Raw genomic sequence first — 19,988 nt, forward strand, 5'->3', positions numbered from 1 at the left:
TCTGCCATAACAACTTACAGTCTTCACAGTGGGACTGCCCAAGGATGGAAGTCAGGGCAGAATCCGGTCCCCGTTAGTTTTGCTGAAACTGATCTCAGGAGCTGAGCTGTGGGGAGAGCCCCGTTTTTCTTTCTTGACATTTTCACAGTGAAAACACCGTTTTTGTGCAATTTCATCTGCTCTCACGAAAGCAGGAAACAGTTGAAACTGTCAGCCCCATTCCAGAGGCCAGAAGAAAATGTTTACAACAAAATCTCCCTCTCAAGACCAATTTTTTGCAGAAGGGCTGCAGTGTGTCCTCACTTTCTATGGATGCTGATGGGACTTGCATATGGGAAACTAAAGTCCAGGAGATATAATTAGGTTTTTTAACACCTTTGCATATGATTCACACAGCTCCAGTTTCTGAGTATAATATAGTTTAACTGCTAATCTTATCTTGAGTGAAACTAAGAGAAACTGTACTTCTATGTTTACTTAAAATGTTTTAAAGGTTTAAGGTGTATTCAGTTAAGAGTTTAGAGGATTGTTTAAAAATTACATTTGGTGAACAGTAAACGTGATTTGAATGTCTAGGTGTTTGTGCGTAAACAACCAAACTAAACCCTGTATTATATATGTGTAGTGCTACTACAAATATACAATGTAAATGCTCATCCTGTAAATTAAAGGGCTTTCTTGACTCAAAATGGATTTTAACAGCACATAAAATAACAAAGCCAAAGCTATTATAGCTGCTTATTGATTTTTGAGGGAGAAGCATTAGTAAAATAAGGAAAACGGTCCACACCATTTTTATTATGCTGTTGTTTTCCTGTTTCTCACCCTAGCTGGATGGATTCTTCCCTTGGTGCGTATACTTAACTCATCATACAGGACTTACTATAGTAGAGCAGACAATAATTCCTTCAAATCCAAGATCTTGCCTCTATCACTGGACAGTCACTGATGCTGCAGAAGGAATGCTTTCTAGATGCCTGTTGTGATCAGTGGTGGACCGACGGAGGGAGCAGGAAAGGGCCATGGTCCCCGGCTGCTGGCTTGGTGGTGGGGGGCGCCAGCTGGGCCCTTCAGATGAGAGATCGCAGGAGATGGGGGGGGGGGGGGGGGGAAGGGATACAGGAAGCTCTGAGTGGCAGCTGGACAGAGCCCAGGGGCAGGTGGAGGGAAGCTGTGGATGACCAGGAGGAGGAACTCCCACCTCACTGCCCACTTGCCAGTGGGTGAGGCTGTCCTCCCCTGTAGGGGGAGCTGGCACCAAATCTGACTGGGCTGCAGGGCTGGAGTGGGAGAGGCGGGCGGCGGGTAAGTGTGAGGGGGTGATGGCGGAGCCTGGCCAGAGCCAGGGGAGCCGCCACCATGAACGCCAGAAAGTGCCCAGGATGCAGGAGGAGGAAAGCGGCATGTCCCACGCAGGTACAGACCCCCCCCCTCCCTGGGGCAGTTGGGGGGCGGTGCTGTCTGGTGGGAGCCGGGGACCCCTCCTGCCCTGCATGGGGGGCGCATGAGGCCTGTGGAGGTGCAAAGGCAAGCATCAGCCCCCAGGCACCGGAGCCCCACAGTACACCACTAGTCGTGCTCAGATTACAGGAGACTTGACCCCCACCAGAACACATGACGTGACATGTTGTTATAGACTGAACAAATGCTGTTCATACCAAATCTTTGCACGTTCATCGTGCTTTTCATCCAAAGTACCTAGAGCACTTTTACAGGTATGAAACAAACTTCACACTATGTCTGTCACGTAGGTAAGGTAAGTATTAGCAGCCCCATTGTACACGGACTTGCCTGGGCTCACACAGCAAGCTCCTAACAGCCTGATTTAGACCTATTCACTCCATGAAGTTACATGAGGCCTTGCTCCACATGCAGACATCAGCAATTCCCCTTCCAGAGCCTGTTGGATTCTGGTGCTACTGGGCTATGCATAGAGCTGCTCTAGATGTTGACACTTGGTTTCTAGTGTAATGCATGGGTGTGTGGATGGATAAAGAGGGGACCCTGTAACATAGACCCATCAGTGGGTTACACTAGTACCTGGCTTCTCCAGTCTCTCGGGAGGGTAGGCTGTCACCAGAGGCCACTGAGCCTTCTGAACAAGTGTGTTTTCGGTCATCTCTGGTACATGTTGGTGTTCGGGAGGCAGAGAATGCGAAGAAAGCAGGATTTGACCCTTAATATTAATTTGTTTTATACAGGGCCATTTACACCCAGGGCTGGCCCTGCCTGCTCTAGTGTTGTAAACCCACTCCCTTTTTCAAGCTGAATTTCACCCACCTTCACCCTGCCCACGTCTCTCAGGTTTCTCACAATTCTCTAGAGTTCTTATGAATTGAAAGAACGCCGTCGTCAGCCCACCTCACCACCATTTCCTCTGTCAGCTCAGCACGAAGTGCATTCAATAAACGGGAACCCAACTAATAACCTCTCCCCGTTGTGGAGTGCAACCATTCACTCCGATTGTGTCCTATTCATTTTAATAGTTTCTCTGTGGCACCAATAGGGACAGTGGATCCCACAGCCTTGCATTACCGATGTCAGGTCTGGCCACCCAAACCTTCTACCTGATGGTAAGCCTGTGACATCAGCTGGTGGCCTGCATCTTAGCATCGCTGAAAGGGTTAGCCTGGAAAGTGAACCAAAAGGTTCCTACTTCATTACTGTAATTGATCCATTCTTAAGATTGGCAAAGAAACAACTAAAATTGTTCATCAGTTCTGGAGAAGCATCTAAAGCAGTGGTTCTCAACTAGGGATATGCACACCCCTAGGGGTACGCAGAGGTGTTCCAGGGGGTACATGAGCTCATCTAGCTATTTGACTAGTTTTACAACAGGCTACATAAAAAGCACTAGTGAAGTCAGTACAAACTAAAATTTCATACAGTCAATGACGTTTATACTGCTCTATAAACTATACACTGCAATGTAAGAACAATATTTATATTCCAATTGATTTATTTTATAATTCTAGGGCAAAAATGAGAAAGTAAGCAATTTTTCAGTAATAGTGTGCTGTGACACGTTTGTATTTTTATGTCTGATTTTGTGAGCAAGAAGTTCTTAAGTCAGGTGAAACTTGGGGGGGTACGCAAGACAAATCAGACTCCTGAAAGGGATACAGTAGTCTGGAAAGATTGAGAGCCACTGATCTAAATAGTAAGCATTGGACAGGCTCCTCCTCAAAGCCTGCGTGTTTGGTTTAAAAAAAAAAAAAAAATCCCTCTCTCTGCTGTTGGCATGCTGCTTACTCCCATGGGAACCAGCTGCAATGCTCTCTTTCTCCTCTTGCTAAAGGCTCAGTTGTGTCTCCTCGAATGCAGGCACATATGTTGTATGTTTTGATGTTATCATGCCTCTATTTTGTGGGTTCCTCAGGTAGTGGACTTCTGAAATCATTCAGCAGTGAAGGACCAAGTTACAGGAGAGCAGGATTTTGCCTAGACCACTTATGTAGCTATATCAGTGAGAATTTCCTTAAAGTAGGCAGGGCCTTAGATTACTATAGTGACTGTAAGCATTACTCAACCAGCTTCACCTCTAAAGTAGCTGTCATATTCCCACCTAAGGGTTAATAGGTTTTACAGTTCCTAAAGCAGTCTCAAAGGACTGCAGGAAAATTCAACACAAATGGAGAAGGAAGAGAGAAAGAATAGCAAAAAGGCCAGGCTGACAACTCACCAGTGATGACAGCTTTACAATTCTGCCTATTGTTAGGATATTAATACATAATGGAGGGAAGTGAGATATGACATAAAAGTCGAACATACCTTCACACCTTTTGCTGCAGATAATTCATCATGTTTTATTCATTCATGGTGACAGAGGGGGCTTAGTACATGATTCGTTTGAATACCCTGATAAGTCAGAAATGTAAGAAATAGGTGCTGCTCTGGCAAGTTTACAGATTTCTGCTCTTTTGTAACAATAGGCGAAGGGCTGCAGGAAACTTCTTTCATCACCTGCTTGTGGGATTTCCTATAATGTTTTCATTGGTCCCTTGCCTCCCAAGTATAACTTTATTTTAAAGTTCTCCCCAGTGTATAGTGAAGCTCCATTCTTTAGCACCAGGCTGGAAAGTCTTGTTTTGTCATTTTTCATGTTAAGGAGCTGTCTAATGTTCTACCCTAGATTCACAGTTTCCAGACATGCCCTCCCCAGAACTCCCCCTGAAGCCAAAGGGAGTTCCACAGGCAGAGCACTTACAGGACTGGCTTCTGGGGCAATAAAATGCCACTGGATACACTGGAAATAAAATGAAATGTTGACGGGGGTTCCCTCTTTGAAATAATGCCATATCCCCAAAACTGAGGCCGAGAACCAAAGTGTTTCTTGGCCTAAGACATGGTAACCACCAAGTTAATGGATTGCACCCTCATTTTATGGTTATGTTGAAAAGTCTTTTTCCTCTTACTGTTGTTAACTGCTGCTCCCCAGCTGTCCTATCCCCCTGTCCACAGCAAACATGTGCTCCTCAGCTTCTGATCTCCACCCCTCCTCATCTCAGACCTCTGCTCCTCCCCGCATCTCAGAGAAGTTTGGATCTCTTTCCCCCAAAAGGAGTAATTCCTTTTCCATTGAAATTCTATTCCATCTCCTTGAGTAGCTAAGGGGACTGCGTGGGGCAGAGAGCAGAAGTTGAGGCAGCAATTTTTGTTGTGGGCATTCAAATAGGGAGTTCTGAGGGAAATAGCCAGTTGGAATGGGGGAATTTATAGTGACTAATGAGCAAAATGTATATAATCCCTTAACAGGTGAGTGATAGAAAACATAAAAACGCTGAGCTCTGATTGGCTAATAATGGCCTTCAGGCAGAGTGCAGTGCTTTGCACTCTGTCTGATTACTGAGAAAAGACTGGAGTTATTATGCAAGTCTCACACCTTTAGCAAGTGCAGGGAGTACCATCATGTGAAATAAATTCTCAGATATTGGTAAATGAACTTGACTCTTAGCAGACTAGACCATTGTAGGCATTAGAGCCTAATAAATAGCACATCAACATTAATTAATTCTTGCTCTAATATATAATAAAATGAAGGCTGGTCAGAAGCATTGTCTGGTTAGGGAGTCCTGATGTTAATTCTCTCCTCAAACCACACATCTAAGGAGGTCAGTATTCCCTCACTTCATATAAAATGATAAAATAGAATGAATAGGCACATGTGAAATGATGTGAACTGTTTGGTGCACTTCCTCCTTTATCTAGATGTTTTCTCTTTAGCTCGGGTGTTTTTTGGCCCTGGGAATGGGACCGCTTATTTACATGTAAATAATAGCACTATAATTATTATTAGAGAAGATGACTCTGTTCTGGTCCCAAATCCGCTGCTGACTTGCTATACAACCTTAGGGAAGTCACATTACCTCTATCTCTCACCCGTAAAACCGGGATAATACTTGCCTTACAGGGTGTCGAGAAGCGTAATTAATTAAGTGGACATAAAGTACTTTGAGAGCTGCGCTTGTTGCTCCAACTCAACATGAGTGCAAAGCGCAGTGAGACTAATAATGTGGTGAAAGCACAGGAAAATGAGCCAAAATACAATTATGAAAATCCAAAGCTACTCCTAATACAGTCTTTTATTAACGTATCAGTGTCATTCTAACTCACTGACACAAGTGCCTCCAAGCACAATCAAACAGAACGGATGCAGCAAAGACTGGAAGAAATTGAGTGAGGTAGTGCTGAAAAGGAATTTGCTGGATGTGGAAATGCAGCTGGTAAATATTGATGACTTTTAAAACCCTGTCAATCATAATGACTTTGAAATAGAAGCAGTCAGAGCATGACCTTGAAACTGCTTGCAATTTAATTAGATCAATTTTTAGCCTGGAGGGACTATAAAGTGACAAGCAAGGTCATTGTGCTGAGTGGTCAAACTAGCCCCTTGAGTTGCCAACTGTAAATTAGGCAATAAGAGTTTGGCTCAGATAAGTGGTGTAGTGGGATAGGAAGGCCTCAGCCAATGACCCTTCTCTACTAATGGGGACCTGATGGAATTTTCCTTTCTGGCTGTGGGAAAGGGTTGAGACCACTTCACACCCTCTTCACTCTCTCTCTGAGCTGCTGGGAGGGAGGCATCACCTCCTCTCCTAGCTCCTGGGGAAGAGGGGGAGCCTTTATTTCCCATCTCTTCAAGGAGGCTCTACTCTTTGCCAGTCCTGATTGCCAGGAGGACACGCACAGCTGAGCTGGAGAGAGAAGTCAGTCATCAGCAGAATAAAAATAAATGAATCCATGCAGTTTACTTATGATAAATGGCGTTCCCTCGACTCTATAGGGGATGTAGAAAAAGTGGATAAGCAGATAAAATATCTGAACACCAAGTGCATTGGGATCACTGCCATGAAGTTGACAAAAGCGTAACACGGCAAGGAAAGGTTGTAATAATAAAGCTAAACAAAAGAACTAGAGGAAATAAAAATGTCAAATAGATTTCTGGCCATCGGCAATTATCTGGCGCCTGTGGCTATGGGATGAAATGAAAGCCACCAAAGCAGTAGTTTGCCTGCTTAAAAAGTGAAGCAGGCCTAGTTGAATGAAGATATCAGCCAGTCTGGTGATTTGTTAGCATTGGCAGTAGCACTTACCACTTGGGGCGGTAACTTGAGAATAACTTGCTCCAGCCCATCAGGATGTGACAGCATTGCGGAAGCAGCACACTCCACTTCCTGGAGGTCATAAGGAGAGGCAGAGGGCTGAGAGAGATCTCCATTCTTCCATCTGACCATCCTTTGTGAGAATGATGGCACGGGGTCTTTGGCAATGGTAGAAGAGGGAGAGGCACAGAGGGCTCAGAAGATTCTCCCCGAGGCAGATTGAAACCAGGATTTAAATTTATTGAGCATCAACAGCATGCATGCTCAGTACTGTACAAATACTAACCCAGCTACAAGTAGCTCACAAGTTACTGTAAACGATGAGTTGGCTGAATCAGTGATTTGAGGAATTTTGCAGAGCTCACTGCGTCTTTGTGGAAGAAGCATACTGCAAGGAAGGATTTAAAATCCTGGTTTGTATGGAAGGAGGCATTTAAGCATCAAGGGCAGCATGAAAATGACCATGAGTGGAGGACAGAAAGGGGGCAACTGTGAGGCAGATGCGGGAGGTTTGAAGGGAGGAGGAAGACATGAGAGGAGATATACAGGCAGTGTGATGCTGGATGGAATATGAATGACCAGTTGTAATAGTATTAATATCAATATTGCAGAATTACAATATTTGGTACAAAATATGCCATGTCAGGTACCAATGAAAAGGTTATAATTCGCTAAGATTGATAAGCACATTTATATGTATGTATCAGTGTTGTACTGAGTTCTAAATACGTAATATGTGCGATATATCTGTTTCCAAACACTTGCGCTGTGTTTCTGGGTGGCACCTCAGGATGGCAGCAGCACTAAGCCTGCTTAATGGCCCATCAAGGGAACTCAAGGTCAGTGAGAGATCCCAGCGACTACTCCTTATCGTCACCAGGACATATAAGAACATGCCCAGAGACAGGGGACTCTGGGGCTTTTCCATGCCATGTGCTGTGTGGTTGTGCTTGGGGCAAGCCACGTGGCGAAGGGACAAGGCAGCTACACCATCCACATCTTGTCTTCATTCCTGCCTCCCACCTCTGGACCAACTCATCTACAACTGAAGCTGTGAAAGAAAGGACTGAGACCCATCCAGGGACTGGGACTGTACAAGCCTGCAAACTCCACAGTTCTACTGACAATCTGATAGACAAATGACTGTGAAGTCCATCTGTATCTGATTACGTTGACCATTTAACATCTCCCTTATCATTTGTTTCTTTCCTTTTATAATAAACTTTTAGTTTTAGTTACTGAAGGATTGAAATCAATTAGAGTTAGGTGCCTAGACACTTTTCAAAATTCCCATTAAGCACCTATCTGCATCTTTAGGCATCTAAATATCTCAAAAATCTGGTCCCATGTGCCCTTCTGGAAAGTGAGGTAAGGGTCACATCTCAGGTGAGCAGAAATTGCAGAGATGATTTTGACGAGGAAGCATGGAGAGCTAACCCACTTAAAAGGATGTCATTGGTTTCTGAGGGTCTCTCTAGAAGAGTGTGAGGGGACATGGAGACCCCCAACAATCCATTCAGACTTTAACCCTCTTCCCTCAGCTCAGCAAGTGTTCATGAGCCTGAAGCATTCATGGCAGAGTTCTTGATCCGCGGCTGAGCACATCTCCTTTAAGATGGAACACCCTTTTGGCCTTTTTGTAACAACTGGTGAGAGGGCAACAAATGGAGACAATAGGACTGGTGGGTCAGTAACCTTCAAGGAGCAAAGACTCAGAAATTTTGGCCCCTTAAGGGAGAGGGGGAAGAGAGAAAGATTTTGCTTTCTCTGCTGCAAAATAAGCTTTCCAAACTGGGGTGTTAATGAATAAGGCCTGGGTGCTGAAGTACTATTGTTTGGGCCATCAAAGAAAACTCTGGCACGAAGGTGGAAGGGGTGTGTTCAAGCCCCGAACTTCTAGGCCAAGAATTTTCAGGGAGACAGGTTCGATCCAAACATCTCAAACCAGAAAGAGGTCAAGATCCAGCAACTAATGTGTCTACTGAGGCACATTTCTGAATTCCAATACAATTCTGATCATCTGGATTCATACTTCCAGTGTGTAGCGGCAGACCGAAAAGCTAGACACACGCTAACATGTCAAAGAAAACTCAATACTTGTGATGTGAAATGTTTTCTGAGTAACATTAGCCATGAGAACCTCAGTTTTCTAGTGCAAAACCTGCATTTTATTAAAGACATAGTTTGGAAGGCCCAGTCAAAAATACATTGTGCTCAGTAAAAATTAACCATTTCCATGCTGATAATTAAGGTTACCACAGGATATTTTTCCTTTTTTATAATATTTACAGCAACAATAGAAATTGTACAGAAGTTAAGAATGAAATACATGCCCAAAAATAATTGATAAGGTGTACCAACAACATGATACGAAGTTGTATATAAACACTTTACCCATGGTTTATTAACTTGTGTGAAGTCTTCTTTAAATATCCAACACATTTTAAAATCAGTTTGTATTCAAGGATTAAAAAGGTTAACACCACATCACACCCCTTCCACAACAGAAAGCATGGTAGATTTAAAAGTTTGTGCGTTTAAAATTTCTAATAGCTGCTAATGGAAGTGTGTAATTCTTTACCGATAAATTTGGAAGTTTGGAAAAACTACCTCCGCAATCTGAGACTTTTGGTATAGCCCTTTCTGCCAGGTGGTGACACTTATCAAGTTCTCCAAGCCTCGTTTTCTGACCATCCTCTCTTCCCTTGAAACCACATAATTCATTATTTGACAGTGGAGATCTAAGCAGCCCTGAATAGTTTTCTTAATAGATTAACCAGATTTACAAATGTTTCAATGGAATTTCTAACTTTACACCTTCAGGGAGGATTTCAGTTCATGACCATAATCCAAATTTATAGGTCAGAAATTACTCCTTTTGATGAGACATATCCTTTTATATGATGCACCTAAAATATGACTACAAAAAACACCCACTGTGGGGGAGACAGCAATCTGACCACACCTATATTATAGGATTAACCTTTTACTAAACCATGATACACTCTGTCATCCAATTTATATCTCAAAAGCTTACACAGAGAGCTTCAGATACAACAGGAGATTTGCAGACATTCAAATTCTGTGCTGCAGATATGCTTTAGCTTTGGTAACTGGAAATTTAATGGAAACAGTTACTCTGAGCTGCCATTCCCAGTCTTTTACATCTATGATGCCACCCTCTATTTCTGAGGCTTTCCTCAAAATGGACATAGACAAACAAGGCCCTGTGAAAGCTTAATCCTGGTGCTTGTTTTATTTTATTCTAATGCATCATAGCGGATGATTTTTGTGTGTGGTGGAGGGGAACAGGACAATGAGATAAGAGTTCTTCCTTGGATGAAGTGAAAAATTAAACTGAAGAAAATCCTGAGCAAGTCTAAGGATAGCTGTCTCCGAGTAGAACAGCAAACCAGGGTGGAGTAATAGATAAGGCCTCTATTTCCCTGATAATCTGCACTAGAGCAATAGCAAAGACAAGGCAACTTCAATATTTGAAAACTATATGGAAATAAATGGAGAGCACAAAGGGAAGACTGAAAAGGGGGGCAAGGATGACTTTAGGATTTCATGAGAGTAGCTGAACTGGCTTAGAGGTTTTTAGAATCACATCCGGCAAGGCCTATAGAAGCTCTGTTATTAGGCTCCTAAGAGCACAAAATTCTTTTATGATAAAGTGTCAGATGGAACACTCCATAGGTCTTTTCCTGTAAAAATTACAACATTTGAATTCAATGGTAAAGAGGAGGCAAACCCTGACCACATTCTGTAAAAGAGAGTAGGTAGATCAACTCTTACAGGTCACTGGAAAAGTCCATAACTACGTCCCTGATCTCTCAGCCTTTAAGCCATCAACTTCACATTTGGTGTCTTGGGCCAAGACACCGAAAGTCACATTTATTTGGCTATATATTTTAAATTACATTTTGCAGAAGGGTTGGGATAACAACGCAGTACATTGTTGTAATGGACGGTGAGCATCCAAACAGACAACACCTAGATGGCTGACCCTACAACTGATCTTGTGCATCTTACATTTAGTCATTGTCTCAGAGAGATCTTCTTGCTCTAGCCAACTGACTGAACACCAAAATACCCTGGATCATGAACAATAGCCATGCAGAATTAAGTTCAGTTAAACTATAACCTAAATCTATCAGACTTGTATCTGCTGTTTTATACATACAGGAAGTATTAAAGCAGGCCACTCAGCCAAGGGATTTTTCCAACAAGAAATATTCTCTCCACACACCCCTCCCAATTCTTCCAGTGATTTGGGTGCTGATTGGTGGGAGAAAAACTTTGCAGTTCTCTCATGACATCAGACCCAAGTGGACCTTATGCAACAATGTTTCATTACTGGAAACAGCTTCTCCTAGAAGCACCCAAACTATGTATAAAAGAATTTATTCAAATTCCTCCCTAAATATCCCAAAGGCTTGTAGAAGTTAAATGGCTTATCTCTTCATTCACTGCAAACCCTGGTTTATGAAGTGATCTACATTATGACACCAACAGACAAAGGAAGTTTTATGGGGAAAGGCACCTGTTCCTACAATAGTATCCTGATTTGAAGGATATTTTAGAAATGGTTAAATAGGGCACTCTACCTTTCTTAATGTCTCCTGTGCCATACTCCCTTCACTGCACACACGGGGCCTACCTACATCAACTCTACAACAGCAAAGATGCGTAATATACCATCGTCCCCTTTTTGGATGTATGCTGTCTTGCCAATAGAGACTGCAGAAATTAAACAAATGTTCACAACCAACACAAATTTTGCAAAACATCATTATGGCTATTCAGAATTTTCCTTGTAGGATTGTCTGATTGGGACTCAAATGTTTCTCATAGCTCTACTCTCTCTCACACAGTTATAATTCTTATATTATTAATTTGAAGTTTAATTAATATAAAGTTTAAAACCTGCCTAAGCCTCAAATTGTTTTGGAATCATGAAGAACTGCAACCAGAAGAGGAGCCCAATGCATTTTCTGCCTGGTGGCCACCCTTAAAAGATTGCCAATTTGACTTTAGATAAATAACTTCATCTCCAACATTAGCTAACCTACATTGCTTCTATTATAAGGAATGCCTAAAATACTGCAAATTATTTAGGGCAAGTTTTTAAGGATAACCCCTGCAATATAGTAAAACTCACACTGTAAGGAAAATAAAAATCTAGTCTTTATTTTGTGGCTTTTCAAACTTCCTTGATCACATGCTCTTTCATAGAAACCCAGCCGGAATACCTCATAGTGGCCAAAAAATCTCAAGCATCTGATATACCACCAGTCTATGTCTTTGAAGGCATAACCCACTTTCGCTCCCAGAAACCTGCGTGAGAGAGAGGAAGGCAACAGGTCTATAAATTATCTGAGGATGAATTAATTTGAGGCCTGTCTTTACATTGATGTAAGACAATGGCATTCTGTAAACATGCATTAAAATGTAGAGATACTAGAATCCATACATCCAGTTCGTAAACATGGGTCTGATCAGGCAGCAAGTGTCAGAGTTTGAGGTTGGTCCTGAGCTCTGTGGGTTGGGAGAATTTGTAGAAGCAGCAGGCTGACTTCCTGAAGCAGGGATTGCTATCCATTGTTCTTCTCAAACCATGACCTCTACTAATGCTCAGAACAGTGATGGTGCTTCAGAGGGAACAGTGAACCTCTGAGTGTGATGGTGGAGCAAAGTGTTTAACTGTTTCAACCAGCCTTGCACAATTCTATTTGCCCAGAATGTGTACTTTTCCCCCCTGACAGGTGAGTACCATATAATTAGTTATTTCATCATTATCATGGTCAAAAGGGCAAAAAACCTGTGTGTCTGGATTAGTAAGTTTTCATGACAGTTGTGAAAGGCTAGTTTAAATCCTTGTACAGAGTATAATTTTAATTAAAAAGAGGTTAAAGTGCCTATTTTTCAGTTTATAAGAGCCAAACTCACAGGCAAGTTTTGACAGCTTGAGTTGTATAAATGTCCTAATTAATTCCTGTGAACTTGTTTCTTTTATGTTCTCATTAGTGACACCACCATAAGGCAAAACAAATTGGCAAGGAAAAGGAAACTTAAACCCTAATTTAGCTGCTTTATTCTTAGTAAAGCCAATGAATATATAATATAACAAAGTTAGACCTAGAGACCAATAATCTCAGTGAAAAGCAAAGCTCACACTTGAAAACTCGTTTGCTCTGTAATAAGCTTTTCTCTACTCATAAGCTAGCAAATCTCAATTATCCTAACAAGATTCCTGTGGGAGTCTTAGCCAAATTATATTAGCAATACACTAAATGTTGGGAATTTAGACCATGTTAAAAATATGGGAACATTTATACCAACACCAGTTGGCAAAACGAGAAGTTCACTTTATTTCAAACAGAAGGAAGAAAATTACATACATTCAACACAATTTACTGTTCAATTTTAATTTATCAAAGTTTGTAGATGTTTCTAAAGAGGAAACTTCAGTACAGGATAGAGAGAGCTCTTGTAAGTTTGGACCACCAAATATTCAGTAGTTTTCTGAATCACACTTGGAGCTGCAATAAGGATTTTAAAGGACTGATGGTAAAATTAGTAACCTCTCATTTATCTTATTTGCATGCTGAGGGGAAATACACTGGAAGCTTCTATTCTTGCTATAAATCTGCATAATGGCCCAATGTGATTATCCACGAGTGGAGGCCTTACCAGCAAGGCAAGAAGACTTTTAGAGGCAAAATGCAAGTGATGTATTATTTATTTAATGAAAAAAGAAGTTCTTATAGGACTAAAAAGCCAAACCTGGACACTACCAGTCTTGCAGATATTCATACAATACTGCTTAGAGCCCCATTCTCAAACTAGAAACTGCATTTTTGTCTACTAAGCTTATGAAGACATAAAAAGCACCCTTTCACACCTACCACATGTATATTATATATGATATATAGTGTTTATATATTACATATATCATATAAAATCTGAAAGAAAACCCCACATGCATATTTCTTTCAGGCAGCTGAGAAATCAAGAATTCTTGCTTTATACTCTGCCAAACTTGTTACCAATTATTTTTTGTACTGTGCAAACCTGAAATAACATACATCACACTCTACCCTGAGGCAGATTTTGCAAGTGTTGGTGTCAATTTTGTTTAATTCTCCCAAATGCAGGTTTATTTAAGAGTTATTGGACATCACCTCCTTTTGGACTATTTAATGAAGTACGAACTTCAAATGTTACTAGATGGCTATTTTTGGTTGGATTATGGCATTCATACTTAGGTTGACTTCTTTTTGGAAAGGACAGAATATTTAAGTACAATTGGTATCTGAGGATAACAGCCAGAAGGTGAACTACATTGCAGACTAACTCGAGAGTTGGACGAATGAGTTTAAACATAGGAAAGATTGTATTGTTCTGACACTACAGCCTGATTCTCCTCTCACCTACACCAAGTTTACACTGGTGTAACTTTTTTACTTCAATGGAGTTACTCCTGATTTACACTAGTATAAGAGGGGAGTCAGGCTCTACACTTAAAACCCATTGTTATAAAGGCAATCCCTTTTCTTTTCATAATATTCTACAGGAGATTGAAATCTCTGATCTAATATTCTGTAGAAACTGGAAACTGATTGTGAATGGGAATATTCTGATAGCAAGCTACAAAGAGAAATTAACCTGCCTGGCACCGTCCCCCGTATGTGAATATCATTATTTTAGTAGCTTTAAATACATCCTGAAACAGGAAGGAAAAAGTGCAAGAGCATTTTAAATTTAAATACAAGATTTATCTTTCTAATTAATAGACTTTTAAACCAAATATAATATATATATATGCATAAAAGCTGATACCATGATTTGCAGTGTCATGCTATGTGTAAGTGACACAACTTTGGCACTTCACTTGCAACTCATGCTATATTTCTTTGGTCTTCACCCCTATTAAGTGGAAGAGCATCTGCTTTAGCTTATGGCAAAGGGGCACTTTCTCTCTTTAGAGAAAGATAAATTATACCAAGGTTTTTGTTCTCTTGATGCAAATGCATAACTTCCATTAACAAAAATGGGAAAGCTAAGTGAACATTTAGGGGAAAATATACCACATTCAGATTACTGTACAGCTCTGTAGTCTCTTACATTTAGCCATTACCTCCAACAAAATAGCCAATATAAAATTTTGAAATGAATGTTACACTTTAGTTCGCTACTAATAATAATGCCTACAGTACTGAGCTCTAATAGCTGAGCAAGATTCATACTGTTACAGTCACACTTATATCCACATTCGACTCCCTTTTATTAGAAGTATAATACTGCACTTTATATCACAAATGTATAAAAATATGGCAGATAGTGTCATAACAATACTTTTCTTTTAAATGAGTATATTTAAAAAAACAGACAGTTATTTACCATTTTTTTTATATATATATATATATATATATATTTATATATATTTATATATAGAATAAAATACTCCTGATGCAATATATAAATGTTACTGTTAGTTTTTATAGAAACTACGGTAGCTGTTGCACTGCTTCACAATGTTTCAAACAGCTCAAAATAACTTTACAGTGTAACATAAGAGATATGATTATAACAGTACGATATTAGTTCATCATAAATAAATATTACAAATCCTATCAAATATGGAATTTTAAAAAACAAATTTAAGACATACAATTCAACTTTAACCCTTAACAGGGATACACTTGTATCACATAAACCCCACTGTTTTAACTAGGCAGCAAAATATGTAGTAAGGGCATAGGTCTAGACACTAATTTTTTTCACCCCTTGAAGTGCCAGTACATACTTAAAGTCTCCCATTTTTCAGACAGAAGTGTGCACTGAGTTGGAATGTAAATGAGAGAAAACGGCAACACATTTCTTCTCCCTGATCTGCACAATCTATCATCCAATGAGATTTCTGATGACTGGTAATTATAATTCATCTTGTTTTACCGTATGATCCCTGACTATCAGTGTTGTGCCAAGCAGCATAGCCCCACATGTACATATTGCACACTTTTGTAAAGCTGTAAATACAGTCTGACTATCACCAGCAGCACCACCACACCCTCTACTCAAATTCCTGTGTGTTAATTGGTGTATGATCTGGAGTGCCATTACAAGGCCGTCTCCTTTAAATCATTCAGATTTGGCATTCGGGATCGGTTTGTTCGATTATACGTGGGCCCATTCTGTCCACTCTTGGAAGGCAGTTGATCAGAGTAGGAAGTCCCGTCACTAGCACTCCTGTTCACTGGAGAGACATGCCAACTCGGTTCTATCTGGCCTGGTATCTGGAGCGTTGGCCTGCCTTTTGATTGGGACTCCTGCCGTACATTGCTGCTGCTGCTGCTACTGGAAGTTTGACTTATAGGGTGAATTCGCACTTCAGAAAAAGAAGCTTTGGCTGGCTGACTTGGTAAGGGCTGGAAACGGGGTTCAGAGGGAATAGAATGATTTGAGGAGGAGGAGAGATGTAACAGCTTCCGAAGGGATTTTAAAGGTTGATTCTGGAAGACAAAGAATGAGGAAAACCCTTGGTCTTATGCCCTGCTGTTTATACTAGCATACCAACCTTTCTGTAGGAAAACTAACTGCCTTGGGCATATCTTAAACTGAACTAGTTTAACTTTAAAAATATCAGGACTTGATCATTTTTATTGTTTACTAATTCAGAATATTTAATTTCAATCCATTGGCTAGCACCCACTGTACAGGAAAACGGAAACACAAACTGCTTGGTAGTTATGGTCAGTATCTACTATTACTGCCTGAGAAGTTGAAATAGCTACAATAGAAAAAACTTTTGTTTTGCCAATTATATTTTTAAAACGTGGCAGCTGCAATGAAGTTCTCCTGTCTGTTTTTTTAAACTAAGGGCACGTCTACACGAGCGCTTAGCTCATGGCAAGCTGGGATGTAATCCTACCGCACACTCACCTGTCGCACACTAAGTGTCCTTGTGGATGCTGCTGCCGTGGACTAAAAGTTCTGTAATGCACTTTGATGTCTCTCCATTTCAAAGTGGAGTGGATGAAAGCACACTAGAAAACTTTTAGTGCACAGCAGCAGAATCCACGTAGACACTTAGTGTATGGCAGGGTAGTGTGGGGCAGATTTACACCCCACATTAAGTGTGTGTGTAGACAAGCCCAAATATTCTCTTTTTGTTTGAAAGCTCCTCTAATGGAAAGACATAACCAAAGCTTTTGCAGCTTCAAAGGTGGACACGGAGATTATTATGGCCTCCATCCTGAATTCATAGGCACCTTTTCCCACTCCTGTAGTCTTATTTGTTCTGCCCTGAATCCAAGCCTTTGGGAAGGGGAAAGATTTCTTATGTTCTTCCAGCTGGTGATATGTACTATAGGGATTGTAGTCCACTTTTCTTTTCCCTGTCTTACGTCCCTTACTTTTTCAAAGAATTATGCAGAATGGTAGCCACATGACTGAGAAGTGAGTGATGGATAATGTCAAATGCAATTTTTCTGTTCACTGCAGAAAAAGCCTGTCAAGAGGGTGCAGGAAATGGAAAATGTCACTTACATGAGTCTGGATTTCTGTCATCTTCTCAGGATGCCACTCCTTCTGTCTGCTGCTCTGCAGATTGGAAGAGTGAATGGCCTTCTGTAATGCCAAAAGATCCTGACCATCACTGCTTGGCATCTGCAACATAATAATAAATAGGGGATTTCTGTAGGTCTTTAAGAATAGGTGTAGGAATCATTTCCCCCCAGTTAATTACACAATGCAGGTGAAACCCACTACTGCAGCTGAATTGCAAAGTCTTTTCAATATTTTTCCCATATTAAAGGAGAATATTTGAAGATATCATGCAGGTTTGTTATAACCTTAACCCTTAAGCAGTCACATGCTGTTAGTTGCCAGAAGAGAGAGCATTTATAAAAGCCTACAAAAGAATTGCTGTGCCTTATCCTTATTTTAATAGCATTCCATACGGAAGTTAAGACCATGGGCCAGTTCTGTAAATCCAAATTTTGCCCTGGATGAAAACAGATCAAAACTGTATTTAATTGGTATAATGCCGAGTCTTGCTGCTACAAATGCAAGGGAACCTTATCCTCAAGTTCAACATATTTGTCTCTATGTAAAACTTGAGGATGAAGAAAATGTAAAGCTTTTTAATATACAGGGGTTTTACCTCATGCCACGATTCCATGGAATAAACCAGCCAAAACAAACCAGCCAAAATTTGCTCTCATTAAAAATAGGTCACCAGTAACAATTAGGACAAAGAAAAATCCAGCAGCAGCACAAGCTAATAAAAACTGATCTTTCACTGAGCCTGCTGTTACAATAGTTGATTGTTCTCTCATGTCCAAATTTAATCAATCAATCTGTAAACAATATATAAATACAATTTATAAACCAATTTATTTTAAAGTTTATTTTTCTGGTCAAACTGAAGGGGGAAGTCACTCTATTTTAAAGTGTAACTGATTTCAGGAGAATTTGCTTTCTTTAATCTTAGTCCCAGGCGCTTCCTCTCTTAGTAACTGGATATACTACATTTTGAGTATATCTCAGATTACTCAATTATTAAACCTTTTTATTAGATTTATTCTGATAGGACTGCTGATTTTATTTGAATTTATGGAACTGGTCCAAGATACTTAACTGGCTTAAAGAGAATGTGATCCCATGAAAATACAATACATGCTGCTGTCGGCAGTAAAACAAGTTTACTGGAGCATTTCTCAGTGCTACTGTACTTAAAAATTAATACCATGGGTAGAGTGACTACAGGAAGCTTTTTCAAAGAAGAACTATGCTTTAAATGATTCTTTGAATTAAAAAGAGGAAAGAGGGATTTCTTGATGCTTGGATTCTCCCCGTTGGTTGATTCTATCTGCAATATAAGATATAAAAACTAAATGCATAAATAGTGCTTCAATTAAGAGATCTGTCCTTGGTGTATTCATGCATAAATGTACTTTTAAATATGAACAATAACTAACAAAGATCCTACACTTTCTGGGAAAGATTGAGTTGATTGTTATTCTGAAGAAATGGATGCCTGTGGAAGGAATACCAGGTATCACCTAAACCTCTCTATATATGTAAAGAATGTACAAAAAATAAATGAATGTGTCTGTTTACTTTCAGACTGAGCCTTCATTATGTCTACAGCGCCTGATCCAAATCTTATTGAAATCAATGGAAATCAATCATTTAAAGACTCCCAGTAATTGTGGCAATATTTTACTAGCAGAAATGTTACAAGTGAAGTTTGCATGTTCTCTGAAACTGTCCATAGTATTTATTTTCCAGATGTACGATTAATAATAGTAATATGTTTTAACTGTTTTAAAAATAAACAAAAGCATTAGTATTAGGATGGTCAAGCACTTAAAAGAATTAATCGTTATTAATTGTGCTGTTAAACAGTAATAGAATACCATTTATTTAAATATTTTTGGAGGTTTTCTACATTTTCAAAAATATTGATTTCAATTTACAACAGAATACAAAATGTGCAGTGCTCACTTTATATTTATTTTTATTACAAATTTTGCACCATAAAAAAGAAAAAAGAAATAGTATTTCAATTCACGTCATACAAGTACAGTAGTGCAACCTCTCTCATGAAAGTTGAACTTACAAATGTAGAATTATGTAAAAAAAATAAATGCACTCAAAAATAAAACAAATGTAAAACCTTAGAGCTTACAAATCCACTCAGTCCGACTTTTTGTTCAGCCAATCGCTAAGACAAACAAGTTTCCTTACATTTATGGGAGAGAATGCTGCCCAGTGCTGGCTTTACATATTCTGCCGCTCTAGGCAAAATAAAAATGTGGGCCCCTCCAGCAGAAAAATTTGAACAGGGGATGTCTTTCTTGTCAATACAATACAAGCTGGAGGAAGCCTGGCTCTGGGAGGGGACAGGGCAGCTGCTGCCCACTGCCAGTGCCAGGACCCGGCGGGAGGAGGGCGGCTGTGAGCGTCGGGACCGGGCAGTGTGCTACTGGAAGGGAGATGGGCTGCAGCTGCCCACGTCCCCGCTGGGGGCAGGAACAGCTGCCCACCTCACAGCTGCACCTAGGGACTGGGCAGGAGGCAGGCAGCTGCCTCAGAGACCCGGCTGCATGCTGGGACCGGGCGGAGCACTACAGGGCAGGAGGATGCAGCCTGCCTTCCGGCTGGGAGCAGAGACAGCCACCCGCCTCTCCCTGCTGGGACCAGGCGGGAGGCAGGCAGCTGCCCCAGGGTCCCAGCTGCGTACTGTGACCCAACAGGAGGCGGGCGGTTGCAGCCCAACTCCCGGCTGCATTTGGGGACCAGACAAGAGGCTGTAGCCCAGCAGCTGCCCTTTACTTTTCGCTGCCCTAGGCAACAAGGCCGGGCCTGGTGCTG

At 40.7% G+C, this 19,988-nt stretch overlaps 1 protein-coding gene across 3 annotated transcripts in view; it reads right to left on the reverse strand.

Annotated features, from left to right (window-relative positions):
- Positions 1–8,753: 8,753 nt before the first annotated feature.
- The window catches only part of CDKL5 (cyclin dependent kinase like 5), a 190,105-nt gene continuing 178,870 nt past the window's right edge, over positions 8,754–19,988 (reverse strand). For 2 of the 3 annotated variants that reach the window (XM_067566076.1, XM_067566075.1), the window contains 3 exons: positions 18,358–18,480; positions 17,157–17,276; positions 8,754–16,120 (listed from right to left, as the gene is read on the reverse strand). In XM_067566076.1, the coding sequence (XP_067422177.1) occupies positions 15,728–16,120; positions 17,157–17,276; positions 18,358–18,480 (636 nt within the window). In that variant the 3' untranslated portion in view covers positions 8,754–15,727. The remainder of the gene's footprint in view (positions 16,121–17,156; positions 17,277–18,357; positions 18,481–19,988) is intronic. The other variant, XM_067566077.1, reaches the window with a different exon arrangement.

This window comes from Emydura macquarii, unplaced genomic scaffold (genome assembly GCF_026122565.2).
Source record: "Emydura macquarii macquarii isolate MOO-44397 ecotype Brisbane River unplaced genomic scaffold, CSIRO-AGI_Emac_v2 contig_2734, whole genome shotgun sequence".
Taxonomy (NCBI): domain Eukaryota; kingdom Metazoa; phylum Chordata; order Testudines; family Chelidae; genus Emydura; species Emydura macquarii.